Source organism: Emydura macquarii, unplaced genomic scaffold (assembly GCF_026122565.2).
Source record: "Emydura macquarii macquarii isolate MOO-44397 ecotype Brisbane River unplaced genomic scaffold, CSIRO-AGI_Emac_v2 contig_1253, whole genome shotgun sequence".
In the NCBI taxonomy this organism is placed as follows: domain Eukaryota; kingdom Metazoa; phylum Chordata; order Testudines; family Chelidae; genus Emydura; species Emydura macquarii.
Genome location: NW_027131390.1, coordinates 99,548,653 through 99,568,885, shown reverse-complemented (window position 1 = coordinate 99,568,885; position 20,233 = coordinate 99,548,653). Strand labels below are relative to the sequence as shown.

Sequence of the window (20,233 nt, the reverse complement as noted above, 5' to 3'; positions counted from 1 at the left end):
GGCTAGTTGATCACAATGATCCCTTCTGGCCTTAGAATTTACGAATTTATGAAGGATACGTTATAAATTCTGACAGAGAACTTTTAGGCATGTCTATCAAACAAGCAACAATATGCTGAGGAAAAGAAAAACAGTCTGCTCAAAACATCTAGATTAATAACTGACATTGACAATCCCTCATCTTTATGCTTCCAGAGCCTCTACTGCTGCTCTTGCGTAAATATATAATTACACCAGATACCCAGTCCAATACTGTAACATTTAAAAACCAGAAGATGAACATTATTTTCTACAAGTCTCTCTGTAACTTTAGGAAAGTCCTTGCAATTCACTTCAAACAAATGCAGGGAAAAATCAAAGTACTGCCTCATCCACGTTGGCAATTTTAGGGGAACTCATGCCTTCATCACTCCAATTCAGATCCTCTCTTTTTGCAGAGCGCAGTCTCACATTTAAGAATGCCATGCACCACCTGGAAGCTTAACCAAAAGTCTTCTTTTGACTGAGGAGTCTTTGAAGAAAACTACTTTTCCAGCACAGCAAAATAGCAATATACAAAAGAATAAATTGCTACGACAACTACAGTATGACTTTTACATGAAAACTAGTATTATTGTCATTTATTTTCTCTTCTACTCTTCCTGAAGTTTTCTATTCTTATGTGACATGAGGTAAAAAAAGGCAGGTAGCATCCAGATTTACTGTATGCTACATTAGCTCTACCAATGTCAATACATATCTTAAAATGTATCAGAAATGCCCTTCCTTTCAAGTAACTAAAAACAGTCTACCTTTGTAAAAGTAGCTGTTTAAGTTTAAACATGAACTTGTTACAACAAACAGTCTTCAGATTAAAGGATAAAGTGGTTTAACCAGCTCTTAAAACAGCAGAAACCACAGGAATGCAGACTAAGGTTTTTCTAGGCCCCTGAGGGCACTTCACATCTTAATGTTGCCAGTTGTTTAACCCCACTATTACAAGAACACCACAGTATGACAGTGGCAGTTATTTCCCAGAACAACTGTAAGAATATCTTACTGGGGACACAATGTGCAAAAGTTTATTTTCCCCTTTTGGAAGTGTTTTATTTTAAAACTCTCGTCTTTAAATGGTGGCTTTTTATCTTTCCTCCACATCTTTCTTTTGCTTTTTGTATCTTACAAGCAAACTTTATAAATCAAACTTACATTCCCACATATCTGTTGTCCTAGTTTGTTAGTGACATCTGTTTGGTGAAAATTGATACCATAAGATCTGTGAGAAACAGGTCCCTGTGAGTCACGTTTCATCTATAACTTAAAATGGTCAGGGTGGGGAGGGGGAGGAGGAAACAAGGCTCCAGTCAGAATTGATGGTTATGGCGGTTCCGCTGCTGCCAGGGGCATGATGATGCTCTGTGGTTCCTCAAAGACTGAGGGAGGGGGCAGTGTAACCAGGCGAAGGTTGACGGTGAGAAGGTGATGGTGCTCCGTGACCATGACAGGGGTCCTGGTGGTGCCACTAGGACCAGGCATACAAGTCCATTTGCGTCGGTGGTCCATGGGGGTATCAGAACCATGGCTCTGCGGGCAGTGCATATGATGGCGTGTAAACCCGGTGTTGCGGCTCCGGATAAGGGAGTGTGCTGATGAAAAGGCAGGGCCCAGTCCTGAAGACCATTCGGAGTTCAATGGCTGGGCCAGGAAGAGCAATGCAGTCGGGGCAGGTGGAGCTGGCGGTGCAGGTAGGGCCTGTAATGAAGTTGCAGGCTGTAAGGTCGGCGGTTGATATCAGAGCAATGGTTCATCTGCCGATGATAGAGGCTGCACGATCCCAGGCAACCCAGGCTGCGGCGGAAAGCCCGCAAAGGACTAAAGCAGCTCTGCTCTGGCCGAGGGGAGATCGTCGGCTAGGTGTGCGTGGTACTGGGCACAAGAGAACAGATGGACCTGGCGGCATGGATGGAGCCAGGAGCGCTGGTGGTAGAGGCAGAAGATGATGCTGGTTGGTCATGGTGATAACCTTAGTCTTACGCTCCACCTTAGATTTCTTCGGCGGTGATACTGCCGTCAGTGCTGCCCTGGCGGGTGAAGTACTCACTGGGTGATGAGGCCGGGTGCGCCAGTGGGTCCGACGGTGCCACAGTCGAGTGCAGACGCATTGCCTCCTCCATGAGGTGCTTACGCAGTCTGATTTCTCAGGCCTCATGGGTTTGGGAAAGAATGGAGCAATGGGTGACAAGGTGGGTCTGCCCAAGGCAGCAAAGACAATGTTGGTGCTGGTCATTCACTGAGAAGGAGCGCGTGAACGAAGCACAGTTCTTAAAACCAGCTTGTCTGGGCATAGTCCTGCACAGCAGGTAGGACACCCTGGATGGTAGAACGATGGGCAGCTAACTATACTATTTATTACTACTAACTATCAACGTACTAATAAAAGAATTCTATACAGCAATCAAACTTTTTTTGCGCTACATAGCTCAAAAGATGAGGAGGAAAGGTGTTCCGACTCTGACCATGCGGTGGTAAGAGGGAACTGAGGGGGCATCGACCCACATGGTCTCATAAGACTTCAGACGCACCACGTGACCAACACACATTTGGATAGACAGAGACTGCTTCAAACAGTTTTGGCTCCGGCACATGGCGTGCACATGCACCCCTGTACAGAATTCACATAGGGAGCAGCACTCAAAGAAGAACTTAAAATATCCTCATCCCTTTCATAATGTCTCCTTCCTGCCTTTTCTGATTTCTCTTCCTTTTTTTTTTTTTTTTTTTTTTTTTAAATGAGGTTAAATTCTCATTTCCTTAATACTTTTCTGTTAAAGGAGGAGAGGTGGAAGGATCTCTCTTATGTGCACCAAACCCACCACTTGTGCAAGCTGATTTAAAACAAACAATATTCTCAACACAAAACGGCTACTGGGCTCTCTCACTTCCATGCTCTCTTTAAAACACCCCTTGTATCTACTAAATTAACACACTCACTACCTAACCTAGTGTTCTGAATAGAACACCTGCAACTAGAGATTGGCCTGAATCAATACATATCTACCACTTCAAGAGCTTCCTGGCATGTTGGACAAGAAAGCAGCCATTGGGGCACAGAAGTCTAAGGAGGTTCATAGGGAAGAATAGACAGGTGGAGCAGGGGTATGCTGAGGCTATGGTGGGACTGTCTAGGACAAGTAGTATAGGGAGAGGAAAGCATGGGCACGGTTTCACCTGCAGTGGGGATATGTAGCTAAGACAAGCTGCACTATAATGATCCATAGGCAGTTCATCACAAAGAACTCCTCTTCAGTCACTTCTCTGCCCCAGGCCCCCCTTTCATTCCTGTTCCACACGTCCCAATCCAAAGCTGCTTACCAGCCATGATATTTTAGCATTTGAAAGTAGAATGAGGTACAAAAACTGGTGGGGAAGGCTATGCGGGAGGCATGAATAGTAGAGATGGGGGGGGAAGGCATGAGGGGCACAAGAATTGTTCATATCAAGGCAATTTCCACACTAAAAAAAATCTGGTAACCAAACAGCTAAAGGGTGCTCAAATGCATTTTCTATCCACACAATCCCTAGTTAAATCAGGATTCTCCTCCACACCAATCCTAGCTCACTTGGCTTACCACCCAATCACCATAATACCCAAACACACTGGGACTTCATGGCTCCACAGTAAAAACTTCCCTTTCTATTCCAACATATAACCAATTACAATTCACGTATCAAATCCCACTCCATCACACTCAGATGTATCTTAACTCCAGTCTCATACAACCTGAATTCTCACATTTACTAACTTCTGAAGGCTTGAATTTGCAAACTTAACTGTGTTTAACAGATTCTATCTGGTATGGAATGTAAGAGTTGTACAAAAAACACTCAAACACTCTCAGCCTGCCTCCCTGATTGAGGCTGTGCTTGACACAGAGTCGGGAGCAAAGAGACTGTAGGCTGTGTCCACTCACCCACAACCTTTCCAATTCATGGTCCCTCTTATTGTCCTCTAACATCACAGATGCCCACATGGTCTCTAGCTATGCCCTCCAACCTCCCTGCTGGCAATTCCAAACAGATGAATCATCTGTTTGTAGTTTGGGACTCTCCTCTGGTGAGCTACTGAAGATCTGCTGCCCACAGAAGCAGCTACTTCAGAAGTAAAGCTGGTAACTTTACCCAGAGACACCTCTTCCCAGACACCCAATTCACGGATATGGTGCAAAGAAATAGAGAGAGGGGCTTACACTTCAGGCAATACTGGGGACCAAATTCTTCCCTCAGATACACATGCACTTAAATCAATTAAAACTCACATCTATTTATTCAATGGCAAATTATGACCTCCTACACCAACAAGCCTTACTTCCTTTGACATTAGGCTAACTTGCAATAGTCTATGTAACAACGGAAAGCTACATATAAATTATTTAACCCTACTCTAATGATATGAAAAGTGTAAAGATAAATTAAGTTAGCTCTTTTCATACACAAATCTGAGAGTCCATTACAAAGTGATATCCCATAAATTGCATTATCCCTACCTTCTATTAGAAAGCAAACAGGAGGAGAGTTGTTCATTCATGGACCATAACTGCCCAGGAGTCAGAACCTTCTCCGTTCAGAATTTGTTCCCTGCTTTCAAAACTCCAGTGTTTCATGATGCTTACAGGAACTGCGGAGCCTGTTAGCAACCAAATAGAATGCAGGGATTTAAAGGGACCAAACCCTGCCATTTCTAACCTGTTCCCTGTGTTTTATCTCATAAAGCAGGAATTTTTTACAACTATCTTTCTGTAATCAAAGTTTTCTCTCAGTTCCATGGGCGAAAGAAAGTAGTGCATAGCCTAACAGAAAGGAAACATTACTGGTAGGCAATTTCCATATTTCAGGATGCGCAATGACAGAAAACTTCAGCTACATGGAGAGATCCTTGTCTAAATGCAAGCAGCTAATGGAATCTTGTGCATTAATAGTCTGTAGATTATAGGGATTCATAACTGGTCAGAAGACCTCAATTTACATATGGAAAGCAGAAGCCTTTTTCATCTGATGGAAAAAAAAGTTACCTACCTTCCATAACTGTTGTTCTTCAAGATGTGCTACTCATGTCCATTCCAAGTAGGTGTGTGTGCGCTGCATGCACCGTCTTCGGAAGGTTTTTCCTTTAGCACTATCCATCGAGTCAGTGCAGGCACCCTCTGCACTCAACAGTACCCTTTGTGGATCTGATGTCGACAGTGTCACCTCCGGTGGAGCGGGTGCTGAGTGACCCTGCGTTGGAAACACTGCACCAGCGGTGTCTCTTCCTACTGCCCACACCAGGGGCGAATGCCCGCTGTTAGATTTCTTCTGCTTCTTATGTGGCACAGGAGAGTGGGAATGATACCAGGCTGTTCTTGATGCCAGCGAGTGTCACTGCCAGGCATCTCTCGGTGCCAAGTCCTTCTTTGGCACTGTGGACTCTCTGACAGAGGCCAGTGTGCTGTGCGCCAAGGTGCTATGTGTCGTGTCTGACTGCCAGGAACCGGTGGGGGCAGAGAGCTACCTCCGTGTTTGAGTCCAACACTCCTCTCATTTCTGCTCCTGGGACGAAATCCTCCGCAGATCCTGCAGCGATCCATCTGGTGCAACTTCCCCAGGCATTTCAAACAGAAGTCATGGCCATTACCTTTTGGCATTGGCTTATGGCAGGATCCACAGGGCTTGAAGCCTTGGGCCCAAGGCATGCCCCAGTGCCCCAGCTGGTGAGAAACCCCCCGACTAAAACTTAGTTATTTCATTAACTAACTAACTAACCCCATTCTAACTATTTACAGGAGCCGCAGTCAAAGACCATGTGGAGAATGTTTGCTGAAGTAAGAGATGAACGAAGCTCCGATGACTGAAACAGGCGGTAAGAAGGAACTGAGGAGGAAGCGGGTTGGCGGAGCCCTATATACAGCACCATAGAGGCGCCACTGCAGGGGGCACCTGTACTGACCAGACGGTACTGCTAGGAGAAAAACTTTCCGATGACTGTGCACACGGTACACACACACCTACTTGGAACTGACATGAGCAAGCATTCGAAGAACTGGAAAGATCATGTTTTAAGGGAAAGTGGGTATGTTTACACTGCAAATAAACCCCCACGGTAGCAAGTCTCAGAGCCCAGAGCAACTGACTCGGGCTCGCAGGACACACTGCTCCCTGCCTACAGGGTTTCAGAGCCAAGGCTCCAACAAAAGTGGAAATGTCTACGGTGGTATTTTTAGTCCTGTAACACGAGACCCACAAACCCAAGTCGGTTGACCCTGGCTCGGAGATTCACTCCCACAGGCTGCGCATGGGATTGGTGTTTTTTGATTTTGCACTGTAGATGTACCCAGTGCATCTACCTCTCAGAGTGTTTTTTTCAGACTAGCATGGTTCTTGAGTTGATCACTCCCAACCAGCAGTAAGGAAGGCTAAAATTAGATTCCATAAATTCTGCAGCGTAAAATGTATATTACAATCAGGGATCTGTAGCAGTATTTTTCTGAAGTGTATACCACAGACAGTAATCTACAACAAAATAATTTTGAACAATGCAATGTGGAATTTATTTTTACAGAGAAACTCCACAATGAATGATAGAATACTTGGATTCATTTTATGAATACTGCCAGTGTTTTTGTTTCAAGATATCTGTGGACTCAGAAGCATTACTCTAGGATCTGTATGCAGATTCAGGAGGTAGGTGTGTTTTCAATATATTTTCCAAGAGACATCTTAATAGTGTTGATCCTCATATTAGTATTCTAGTAACTGGTTTTTCAATGTCAGTCAACTCTCCATCACTTTAGTAAGATACCTTCTCACTACAGTACGTTGACTGCCACAGTTCTTCCAGAAATCTTTAACAAATAAGTTTGATTCTTGTGGCTGTGGAATTCCCTGTCCATCATAGTTTGCCAAGTCACACACTCATCATGTCCTTTTTATAAACTCAGTTCTAATGAAAGGCTTATAAGAATCTTATTGTTAAAAAGAGGAAAGAAAAACTAATTAACTCTTGCTCACCTGTGGATTCCCCAGTACATCCCATTTTCTGTGCATCTACCTTTTAGTGGCAAAATACATCTTTTGTTGTATTTTATTGTGCTGATCAAATTGCTGGCATTAAACTATTTTAACAGTGATAATACTAATATTGACAATAGTGATAATAGCTCAACACTAGTTAGAGATCTTATGAAAAGAATGAAAGATTTAATTTGCAGAGCACATTTTAAGAGTTTCAGTGGGCAATGCATGTTGATGGACACTGAAAGGGAAAGCTGATAGCAGAAGAACATGAGGCAGAAGATGATCTTGGCTGGACAATGTGGTATCCTGGATGGATCAAAAGGACTATTCATCCACAAAGAGATTAGCAGAGAATTGTACAAAACAGGCTACTACAGTTGCAAACCTCCAGTAATGGAGATGCCACATAAGGAAAACAACAGACCTTTAATTCTGCTGATTGGTGCAATAAGTTTTCCTTTTGGAGACATTTTAGATGAAAGTGATATATGTTGCAAACATTTAAAAATGTTTAACCAACTTTTTCTATTGGCAGCAGGGAAGGAAGAATACAAAAAAGGATTTCATGCACTGAAGTGCTCACCCCTTTTACCAATGTATACCATTCATCCAGATGTAGAATTCAGTGGAATCATATTGCTGGCTTGCATCCTTTTCTTTGCTTTCCCATTTCAATCACATACAGTACTTTGAGAGTTTTGGCCATAGAACTTTGTAACATTACTATTATTAGCAAAATTCTCTGATGTGAACCAATCTTACTCCTCCTTCATCAGATGAAGCTCATGAAAAAAGATCAGCCCTTAAAGAAGTAATCTCTCCTAAGGCTTGGGAGGGGGAAGAAAGGAAGAAATATGTGATATGACATCCTCTTTGCTGCAATGCTAGGACTAGTTGGGACAGGAATATGTGAAGATCAATCTTAAGCGTCAGGATGTTACAACAGGTAACAGCACTGAAGTCACCTCCCACCCAACAATTTAAATAATAAATATGACATTTATAAAGAATCTTAAATGTCAAAGCACTTTAAATATGTAAAGTGAGATAGAAAATACATTCTGACCATTTCCATCACCACTGAAATGCTGCCTGTTCTGGAGTGGGAACACTGCAGCTCTTTAACGTCACGTAGCAACACACTAGCCCTGTAGGCCAATTTAGGAATACTATATCCTTCTAAAACTATCAGGGTTTCTGTGTCATCCAAAGAATAATAATATGGTGGTTCTCTTTCATTTTCAAAGTAATTTATTTACATTTTGATTCATACAAACCTCTCTAACATCCACTAGGTGGTCTGGCTGCAGAATAGGAACTCTCTTTCCTGTTGGCAACTTGAGATTTCCAACATTAAAAAAAGAAACTGGATTTTGGCTGGGTCTTCTCTGCACACCAGGAGAGTTACCACTTCCTTGAGATGCAAGAGAGAAGCTGCGAGATTTCAGAGGAGGATTGTTCTAGTGAATAAACAAGCATATACAGAAATTTAAAATTCCTAACACCCAACAAACATTTGATTAGGCACATAAATCAGAATATAAAATCAAGAATTAAATAAAGTGAGGGCAAGCTAGCTTATTAATCAACTCACTGTTTTTCAACTACTCTGGTAATTTATTTGCACCAAGTGTTAAGTGAGGAAGTTTCTGTTCCTTTGTGCTATTTCCTGATGATTGTCTCGCTGCACTGCTTACAGCCCTTAGCTTTTGTTTGCTTACATGCAACCCAGAAATAGAGATGAAACAACATGTATCACTTTATATGATTAAGAAATAGGCCCTTCTTATCAAATTTGAGCTCTGTAGTAAGAGAAATATGCAAACTGACAGTCAACAAACTCACAAGGATGAACTTGACATTTAATAGAGAAGAATTTCATTTACAACCATTTAGAAGGTAACGTGAAACACATGCAGGGCTTGTCTACACTTACAGAGCTGCAGCACTTAGTGAAGATGTTACCAATACAGACAGGAAAGCTTCTCCCATTGGCGTAGGTACTCCACCTCCCTAAGACGAGGTAGCTATGCTGACGGGAGAATCCCTCCCGCTGACACAGCACAGTCTACACCAGGAGTTAGGCTGGTATAACTACGTATATATCGACATAAGTTTGTAGTATAGACCAGGGCACAGTCTCTTGATAATAGATAGAGGAGTTAATCCTGTTTTAGAAGAACCTTAGGGGTTTAGATTTTTTTTCAGATTTTAGGTTAATTTAAGCAAAAATTTAAGAATATACTTCTATAACATACAATATACACTAAGGCCCTGTCTACACTTACCTCCAAGATTCGGCGGCAATCGACCAGAGTTACGCAAGCTACGCAAAAAAATTGCGTAACTCCTGTTGACTTCTCTGCTTCTCTTCTGCGCGCCATCTTCACTGCACTGCGCCAACGGGAACCGCGTTCCCATCAACGCAGCGCTACGCTACTTGAGAAGGTGGTCTTAATATGTTGATTTTTGGATCGACTGAGCAGGTCTTCAATGACCGCTCAGTTGATCCAGAGAAATCGATCTGACAGCGGCGAATTTGCTGCCATCAGTGAAGACGTAGCCTAAGTCAAGAAAGTGTTGCTAGAAACTCCTCTCAAGGAACATGGACCTATGGAAAGGAGCCTTTAAAAAAAATCTAATTTGGGGGAATTAATTTGGACACAAATTTTCCTTTTAAACAAGCCAAGCAAAAATTGAAAACTACAACCGAAAATCTCAACTATAATTCAAAGCTCATGTTCTAAAACCAAGAATTTGGCACAAAAAGGTGTATTCAATATAGCCTCGCTCCTTGAGTTTTTCCTAGTTTTTTAAAGCTATTCAGATAGCAAAACTTTAGTAGAATTGTATTGTGGGAGCAAATACAAAAACAGCCTTAAGTATAGTAATTTGGTGGAGCTGACTTCTTGTGTTAGGAGATAACAGTTACCCTTGCTGCAGTAAGATATCCTTGTTAAATAAAAGAACATGACCTCCCAGCAAACATTTTCACCTTGATGAATGTTTGCACTGTATCACTGTTATAAATTAACTTCTGGAGTCTTAATTCCCTGACCCTCAATGAGCCCAGGGTCATACCTTTATAACAGACCTGCTAAAATTAGGAATGGCATGACTCAGTGAACAATACCTTTTCATCAGATGTCTGCTATGCTACCCCTCAACTAGTCAGAAGGTCCATACAGGAATTTCTTTCCAAAATTTAAAAAACAAAACAAAAAAACCCACAAAAAACACTTAAGAGTAAAATATTGTTTTAAAAATCTTTGAAAATTAAACAGATGATTTATAGCAGTGGTTCTCAACCAGGCGTACATTTATCCCTGGGGGGCACACAGAGGTTTTCCAGGGAGTACATCAACTCATCTAGATATCTGTCTACTTTTACAACAGTCTACATAAAAAGCACTAGCGAAGTCAGTACAAACTAAAATTTCATACAGACAATGATTTGTTTATACTGCTCTATATACTGTACATTGAAATGTAAGTACAATATTTATATTCCAATTGATTTATTTTATTATACGGTAAAAATGAGAAAGTAAGAAACTTTTCAATGATAGTGTGCTGTGACACTTTCGTATGTGTGTGTCTGATTTGGTAACAGTGGCGTAGCCTGCCTTTGCGCAGCCCCTGCCTCATGCTCCCCCCGTGCAGGGCAAGAGGGGTCCCAGCACCGCCCCCCACTGCCCTGGGGAGGGAGGGTCTGTACCTGCCTGGGGGGGTGTGTGCGCGCGCGCCTGGGTCGGCCCTTCAAAATGTGCACCGGGGCACCCCGTGCCCATTGTGAAGAACTGGCCCAGCGCCCCGCACTTACCCGCTGTTCCAGCCCCGCAGCCTGGTGCTGGCTTGGATGTGGCGGCCTCACCCCCGGCCTAGGGGGGTGGGGCGCCAGGCCAGCCCTTCACAACGCGCAGAGGGCATCGGAGGGGCCAGCGCACACCATCCCCTTCACATCGTGAAGGGGAAGCCCAGCGCCCCCCCACCCCAGGTGAGTGTCCAGTCCTCCCTTGCCTCCCCCCCCCAGTACACCACTGTTTAGTAAGTAAGTAATTTTTAATTGAGGAGAAACTTGGGGTACACAAAGCAAATCAGACTCCTGAAAGGAGTACAGTAGTCTTGAAAGGTTGAGAGCCACTGATTTATATACCATGTTGCTAGAACAATATTATTGTACGTTTGAGGTTAGGACACATTAGCTCAAGTCACTAAACTTCAAGTTTCATCCTAAATGTACCTGGTATAAACTATCAAGGAAGGGCAAATCAAGCTCCAACCATTAGTCCTTTCAAGGCCCTTTCCTCAGGGCTTGTGTGGGGTTGGTTACCCATAAAACAAAAGCAAATCAATTGAAAAACACTCAACTTTAAAACTCCGAGAGACTTCAGCTTCCTCTTCCTTTTATACTCCGTCCAAGCAGCCATATGACCAGCTGGAACCTGTTAACACTTTACAGGCTGCAGTGCCTTCACCATTTCACAGTACCTTATTACGTATTTTAGGAAAAGACCATTTCCATTACAGACTATAGGTCAAGTGTACTCAGCCACACTGTCTTGTTTCTTCTTTAGGTCTTGAGAACTTTTCAGATTTCTACCTTAACCTTATGTTCTATTAATCCATGGTGCAGATATCAGTTTTCAGTTGCTTTTACCACAGACTCAAACTGATTAAGAACGTGAATATTTTCTTATGTCTTTTTAACCAGGAACACATTAAAATCATGCAGTACCTTTCCAATTGCTTCCGTGTGATGTTGTGTGCATATCTGGAGTCTGCTAACCCAGTGCTGTCGTTCTTTAGCATCAGTGGCTGATAAAAAGCAAACAAAAATAATTTCTTACAGGAACAAAAATTAAAGTATAGGCAAGAGTACAGATCATTTTTCTTACTTCTTTAAAATAGCACTAATGTCAGTTGTATGTTAAAGGCATTTTTGACCTTCGGAGGGGAAGGGGGGAGTCTGCTTCTTCAAGTCTCCTCTATCACAGAGAAGATCAATGTAACGCATTTCTTGTTTTGAAGGGCAAAAATCCTGTGAGGTATGCCATAAAGCAACGTGAGGTTCCAACCCTGTGTTCTGGACTCATACAAGTAAGTTCCAGTAACTCCAAGACTACAAGGATGAGAACTGCAGGACCAGGACCTGAATAGGCTCAGTTATCCAGATGTTTACAATGAATATTTAAAGGCCAAATCTGTACACCTACATTTACACTTTTATGGTTATAAAGAAAGCCACAGGTTTTGGTTTGGGGAGGAGGAGGAGAGAAAACAAATTAGCATCATATTAACAAAAGCCATGTCATGCTCAAAAGGGACTGAGCAATATTTTGAATTAGTTCTACATATGGATGAGTTCTAAGAAATAAAAAGCTTGTTAAACACAAATCATGTTCAACAGAAGTATATATATTTTATAAAAAAGTTGTTTTAAGGTAAGCTGTAAGTAGGAAGAGTGCAACAAAGTAAATATTTCTATCCCGGTAAAGAGAGATACCAAATAAAACTATTTATAGTGCATGGAACCAATATTGTATCCTGGTTTTATTGTCCTTCAGAAGAAATGCAGTTTCCTCTCTGGTAAATCTACAATACTGATACTTTAAGCTTTTTGCTACTGGAATTATTGGCTGGCTATCTTCCCATCAGGAATCAAATTTTAAAAGCAAAAGGTTTAATGTTAGTCTAGTGTGGTTCATCCTGAAGGGGCAGTGCAACATTGCTACCTACAATAGGTTATGAAACACTGAAATAGAACTTAAGGGACAGTATACAGAGGTTCCTTCCCAAATCAAATTTATGGTCTTGGAAAAACCACCATCCATAGATTTTGGGGCCACATACAAAAAAAGTTAGGACATTACATTCTTAGTGTGTGCAGTTTTGTTCATCAGCAAACAGAAAAACAAACACAAAACTACAACCACAAACAGGAGGCAGGAGTGTCCTCTAGTGGAAAAAATCTCCTGTCCAAGAACTTAAGTCCTACCTCTTAGCTTATACTGCTCTCCACTAGCAGCATTAACGGTGAAGGTATGAGAGTCCTCATCACTGGGTGAAATTACAGCTCCAGCTAGCTGCAAGGTACCTCTGGGCTTTTGATTTCTAGACTGTTCATTCACAAAGTACTCCAGTAGGCCAGCTTCATTGTTTAAAACAAAAAACCTGTGATTGCGACAAAAAGTCAATTTATAAAATAAAACTAATGCACATCTTTTTAACATAATCATCAGCAACCAAGACTATCTCCACGTAAGTTTGGGAAGAATTCGTTTTTGTTTTAATCGGACCATGAAACACCAAAAGGATTTATGCAAATATCACAATTTGCCAGCACAGTCTCGCCAAACACACTAAATATTGTTAAAAATTGAACAAGATTAGATTCACACAAAGATTCTTTTCTTTAAAGATCAGAACTTTGCATGGTGTACGTGAATTGTCAAGATTTAAGTAAATTAAAAAGTACATTTGTGATACTTCAGGAATGCAGTCTTAGAAGATTTAGCAGTATGCATATGAGAAACTTTAGGACAAAGCAACATCGGCAACAAAGATAGGGGAATGCAATTTACATCACAGGAGCAATGCTAGTTAGGAACAGACATATTCACAACTTATACAACTCACAAGAGAAGGTATTTCAACAGATGTCCTTAGCTAAACTCTTTGCCACTACTGTTGTGCAACACGCTGCATTAGAGAGCTTGTGCCTCCAACCTCAAAGTCAGGCGTATTGTTGTGGTGCCATATAAATAAAGTTTGAGAAAGTGTTGTTGAATGCCCCCTTACACTCATATATCACTGAGAAAAGGCTATTTAAACACTGAGCAATCCCTCTCTGCTTTTGATTAATCTCTTAGTCACGTACTAAAATAAAATGTAATTCCTAATGTGGATGTGGCATGTCCGTCTCTTACCTACTTGTTGGTTTAAGCCATATTAAACTGAAAAACGCATACAAGTCTTTTCATTATTTTAACTGCTTAGCAGAAAAAAAAAATTAATTGCCCAAAAAACACATTGATTTAGATAATGTCAATCAACTTCATTTTAAAAAAAAAATGCAACAACAACAACATCAAACTTACCGATACTGCCAGCCAGTGACGAGATTGGTATATTTCATTAAATAGCCATAAATATTTTCCATGTGATCACTGTTACAAAAACAAGACAAAAACAGTTAGATAAGTCCAAATAAACCACAATTAAAAGCCTTCAAGTAGAAGATCAAGATCTTCATTTATGTAGTCTAAAGTCCACTTTCAACAAATGCTCAAAATTTATTTTTAAAAGGAGAATTTGGAATATTTGATAAACACCTACCAATAATGATTTTAGCAGACTTTTCATGCTCATTCATTTTTCACGCTTACTACAGAATAAAGACATTTTAAGCAGACTTACTGGATTGTTAGTAAAATTAAAGAAAGTAAATTTTCAATATTGTTGAAGCAATGAATGACACTCTGGATCAGTAATATACAACAGACACTTTGACACATTTATGATGCTTCAATATTAAGTACTCAATATACTATTTATGACTCCTGCCTCCTACCCCTCTTCTCTCAAGGGGGTAGTTTTGAGCTTTTATACAAAATTATTTTTCACCACCTTAAAAAAAGACCCTTATTTACCTCAATAATTGAAAAGAAATCTACCATTAGGCATTATAATTAAGTAAATAAAGTTCTATTTATGCTGAATTTCCAGAACCATCAACAACTACATTAAAACTGACATACTGCAAATAGAGAAGATGCCCTGAGAAACCCAAGATGTCATTTCAGATCACATTAAGAAATACTTGAACGTATTAAAATGTCTTCTCCATTTGTTTCATAACAGGTTGGCACAAAAGATGAACAAGTAACTTTTCTCTTGGGGGGCCCAAATCTGAAAGGTGCTCAGCTCTAACTCCCAGAGCAGACAAGAGGCACTGAGGGCAGTCGGCACTTAGCAATATTAAGAGCTATATACAAAACTACTAAACTAGTATATTTTCTCAATTAGTAAACATTTGACAAAATAATTACTATGAATTTACTTGGCAGAGCCTGTCTTCTTATGACAGCAGCTCAGAGTAGTATTACAGTAGTCCCTAGAGGCCCCATTATGCTAAGCACTATACATATGCACGTAGTAAAAGACAGTGACTGACCAGAAGAGGTTACAATTCAAATTTACAAGACAAAAGGGTAGAAGTTCTCAATTTTACAGTGGGGAATTGAGGCATAGAAAGATGAAGTGACTTGCCTACTGTCAGAATCAGGAACCCAGGTCTCATAAGACTGCAATTATTGGCTGTAATGACAATTATTTACTGTTACAGAGAATTATAAAGATAATTAAATCTCAAACCTTTCCCTTATTACAGTTGATGGTTCTTACAGTTCACGGAATTCAGCATACATGGGAATACCTTACCTAGGTAACTCACTGACAAGTAAATGAGTTTTTCATCTTTACTAAAAGAACATTCACTGGCAGAATATGGCTACTGAAGCCAAGGGATTAATGTAAAATCCATTCACTAACAGACTGCTAGAGCCAGTAAATATCAGGTAAAGTGGGAAATCTTTGTCTGCATGCACAAATCAATCTGTTACCTACATTTTGTTTACAAAAGGCTTCACTAACATGACCATGTTAAAACGTTTACATATGTAAAATTCAGAATTATTGAAACATAATGCAAAAAAAATTACACCAAACTACGTCTGTCATTTTTATGATACACCTAATAGGGCAATCCAAAGTAATATGCTAAATCATTATCCCTGGAAGAGGTTTTGCTGACTGTGTGTCTATGAAGGTGTTCAGACAGTTTATGTATGAATAATACTCTAATTTTTTTTTGCAGAGGAAATCAAAACAAAGTAGCACTAATTCTTTTACCCAATTATGGTACACAAAAAATGGCACATCTGAAGCTCATAGCTTGAAAAAAAGTAAGGCAGTTTAATTTTATGTAGCAACTGGCTTGTGACCTACAAAACATAAGTGACTGCAGTTGCATATGGTCATACAGCAATACAAAACAGGTCTACATAGACTAGGTGCATCTTCTCAACCCTATCGGACAATCTCTTTCCTACAGGTCTCACAATTTTGCCAATGCAGCTGGACAATGAGCTCTATTACATACAGAATGGAGGAACTGTATTGGATGACATGTATGATTGCAACTTTTAATAAACATGACGACCTATTTTTCCCCTTTGGCAGTCTCCATCAAAATTCTTTCCTTTTAAAACCATTCACAGAGAGCATGTAAATAACTGACAAACATAAAGGAGTCAGAAACATTCATCTTCTGCCTGGTCTACATTTAAATAAAAATCAGAGAAATCCTGGAAATGGCTGAGGGAAGAAGGGGAACTGCAGTGGCCCAGCTCCAAGTGTTGCAATCTGGGTTTTCAGTACCAACCTCTCCGCAGATGGAGTCAGGGGGGCAGATGGGCCAAACCAAAATGCCGTTGCAACCTAGTGTATGGGGTCACAATGCCAATCAAATTTGGCCTGTCTGCCCCTCCATCTCCATCTATGGAGGGGCGGATACACCAAACTTTAGTGGCATCAGGTCTCATGCCCAAAGCGGGGAGCTGGGTCCAGAAGCCACTGCTGCAGGGTCAGCTTCCTTTCCAACCCTTCCGGCACCCAGCTTTTCCAAGATTTCAATGACTTTATTTAGGCCACCAAGAACCCAGGACAGGAAATGTCTTTTCCTGTGGTATGCCTTGCATGAGAAGTACATGGCTAATCTGTATAAAAGCAAAACCACATCACCCCTGCCAGGAAGGTTGGTGGAGACCTTTCTGTGACTTTGTTTTTTTCCTGCATCTCTATCATGACATTTATTAAAACTTGCTGTGCCAAAATCATAGCCTTATTTACTACCACCACCACTACAGTAGTCTGCCACTTTTATTATAATACTAGTCAAATATATTAAATAGATAGATGTGTTACAATGAAATCCTTGTGCCCATTTCATAGAAATCCTACCATTAAGAACTCCTACTTACATGTATGTACATGTATTCACTGAAGAATGCAAAATGAGGCCTCTATTTTGCCTTTTGATATTCCTCAGTGTGCAGTAACTGCTTTTACAAAAAAAGCCCATATATAACAAGATTGATCCCTTATGCATTCCCTTTAAAAATGAGCTGAAGGCCCAAACTTGCATACGTTATTTACATAGATATGTTGATCTTGATAGTCTTAAGCTAATGGAATTTATTTATAAACTTTGCAAGGGCACTACCACTACAGTATCTGATCATGTCAAACCATTTATCTATCTTCACAACACCCTTCTAAGAAAGGGAAGTATTACCTCCATGTTACACTTCGAGAACTGTAGAACCGAAAGACAGAGTTATTTGCCCAACCTCACACAGGAAGTTTGTGGCAGAAAAAAACCAGAAAGCAAATCTCAGCTATAGTCCAGTGTCTTATCCACAAAACCATTCTTCTCCTGACAGACACTCTGGGCTACTAAAGCTAGGCAGTTACATATATACAGCACTTTCCATCTTCAAACGCCTTTACAAATACCCCTTTGAGGAAAGTAGGAATTATCTGAATTTTACTGATGGGCAAACTACACCAATGAAGTACTTTTTCTCAGAAACTAGATTCCTACATAGCCCAAACGCTCTCTTGAACAAAAGCGAAACAGTTCCAGATGTTTTCCAATGGACAGATTTCAGATACCTAAATTCAGTTATGTCCAAGCATAATTAAAAACGTAAAACTACTTTTTCCCACAACTGACTCTTATTAGTCCATTTGTATTATTACTGGTGGTCCTCTGTCCAAGTGATAGCAGATGTCAGAGCCTTGCAGGCCAGCTTCCTGTTGTAGAAGAAATCAGTGATACTAAACCTCAGTATATTCTTTGTGCAACTTGTTTACTTAACACTAAAAATAGCAGCCCTTGAACACAGATGATCACAGAAGGCATGCAGGCACCCCTCTCATTCAGGAAACTCAGCCAAAACTCCAATGACCAGTTCCAAGGAGCAAATATGCCTCACAAACTGACTCTACTAAAACAGATTAAAGCAGAGAGCAAACTTCCTTGCTGCTTGCCATGGCTCCCCACCAAAAAGAACTACTAAAAAAAATTAACAAGGATGCAATGTTTCATCAGACTGAGAAGCGCTTGCATGCTAAGAGAAAATTTGCAGACTAAACAGCAGTCTTATTACTCCCATCATAACATTTTTATTTATTACAGTATAGTGCCTGAAGGCACCTTCAAGATCAGGGCCCCATTGTACCCAGCTCTGTATGAATACATAGGAAAACAGAGTCTCATCCACCAAGAACTTACATGCTGCCTTCAATTCGATTGTAACGAAGTGAGTATAACAAACAAAAGCAGGAAAAGTGAGAGAGAAAAGAGAGTTATATGTAGGATAACAGTATGCACAACTTAATGTTTTTGAAAAATTTTAAACTAAGTTACTTGTTTTTAAAAATTCCTAACTGAAAGGTAATACCCCATTCTCCCTTAACATTTGCTCATCTAAAAATCTCAGGAAAAGTGTCCGTGGGCTTGCTGCCTATGTTAGTATATTCCTCTCATATATGGGCTATCCAAAAGTTTCCATTTACATAGCATTATTAGTTCTTTTAAAAAAAAAAAGGGGGGGGGGGGTGACAAAACTATCCCTACAACTTCCTCTGACAATAGGTCCCTAGAACGTGATGCCAAGCCCATATGGTACTGGGAAACCATCAAAATCACAATAGTTCTATTCCCCCTATTGCTAACTTTTGGGCATGGGTGGGACCCTATAGGCATCAAGTGAGAGAGGGCAGAAGTCACTTGATCCTTGAAAAAGCACATTCCAGGGGCATAGCCAGAAGTTATTTTTTGGCAGGGCCTGTGGTTGACACGGGTTGGCACAAGCCTTATGTCACAAGCAAAACAGAGGCTGATAAAAACACGGGACGAACTGCTTAAAATCTAATTGAGTGGGCCTGCTTTCAAAGCTACAGGCCCACCCATATCTATGCCACTGGCACATTCTCTGGCATGCTTTTTTTCCTTTTTTTAAATAGCTTTTGAAAAAAAAAAAAATAGGAAGATTCACTAGGCAATTCGCCAACATTTGAACAGTCAACTAGAAACTGGAAGCAGCAGTGGTTCCTGCTCCTTCATTTAGACTTGCGGCAGAAGAACTATATTTCTCACACTTAATAGTCTCTGTGGCAATCAGCACATTCTCCTGAATTCATTCAAATACAGAGCAAGCAAACCTAGGAAATAAGTTCCTCTAGGATACTTAAGGAACTAGGTGAAGCAATCTTAAAACCATTAGGATTTATTTCAAGAACTCATGGAAAATGAATGAGGTCCCCAAGGACTGGAAAAGGGTAAACACAGTACCTATCTTTAAAAGGGGGGGAACAAAGAGGACCTGGTGAATTACAGACCATCAGTCAGTCAGGCTAATTGACACCTGAAAGATACTGGAACAAATTATTAAACAATCAATTTGTAAGCACCTAGATAAGAGGGTTATAAGGAATAGCCAGAAATCATGTCAAATAAATCTCATTTCCAGGGTGTAGCTAATGGAGTCCAGTAGGGGTCAGTACTGCCTCTGAAATGGTTCAATATTTTCATTAATGACTTGGATAATGGAAGCATAGTAATAGCTACTGTCCATTACACTAATGAAATTGCTGAGGTGACCACACTAACTCTGGTGCAGGGCAGAAATTATCAAACAGATCAAAGATCCAACACCTAATGAATAAAAGGTAAAATACTGTTCTCACTGGACAGCTGTAAAATGGCCTGCTTAACTGCACTGCCATTTAGAAAGGCTCTTTAGCACTTAAAATATATCTGCCATTCAAAACAACTGAAGTGGGTGTTTAGACAAGCAATTTAACTTCTGCTTACATTAAACTACTCTGTAAAGACAATGTCTAAATGTAGCAAAGACTCCTCCGACATACACAGCTACATGTTTCAATTCAAAATGAAATCTGAGTAAATCCATGCATGACACTGGTTTACAGTATCAGAGACCTCAATTTGAAGCACTTCATAGGGTGTGTTCTCAGCACTTTCTGAAAAACAGGCCCCTTTAAAAATATCTCAAATTGAGCACCCAAAAATGGAGAGACGCAAAACCGCTAGCCACTTTTGAAAATCCTATAT

General features: G+C 40.6%; 1 protein-coding gene across 2 annotated transcripts in view; it reads right to left on the bottom strand.

The window, feature by feature from the left end:
* The window catches only part of OSBPL11 (oxysterol binding protein like 11), a 58,079-nt gene that overhangs the window by 27,264 nt on the left and 10,582 nt on the right, over positions 1–20,233 (bottom strand). The window contains exons 2-5 of one of the 2 annotated variants that reach the window (XM_067549596.1): positions 14,130–14,198; positions 13,028–13,203; positions 11,768–11,847; positions 8,307–8,489 (exon numbers count right to left, since the gene is read on the bottom strand). In XM_067549596.1, the coding sequence (XP_067405697.1) occupies positions 8,307–8,489; positions 11,768–11,847; positions 13,028–13,203; positions 14,130–14,198 (508 nt within the window). The remainder of the gene's footprint in view (positions 1–8,306; positions 8,490–11,767; positions 11,848–13,027; positions 13,204–14,129; positions 14,199–20,233) is intronic. The other variant, XM_067549597.1, reaches the window with a different exon arrangement.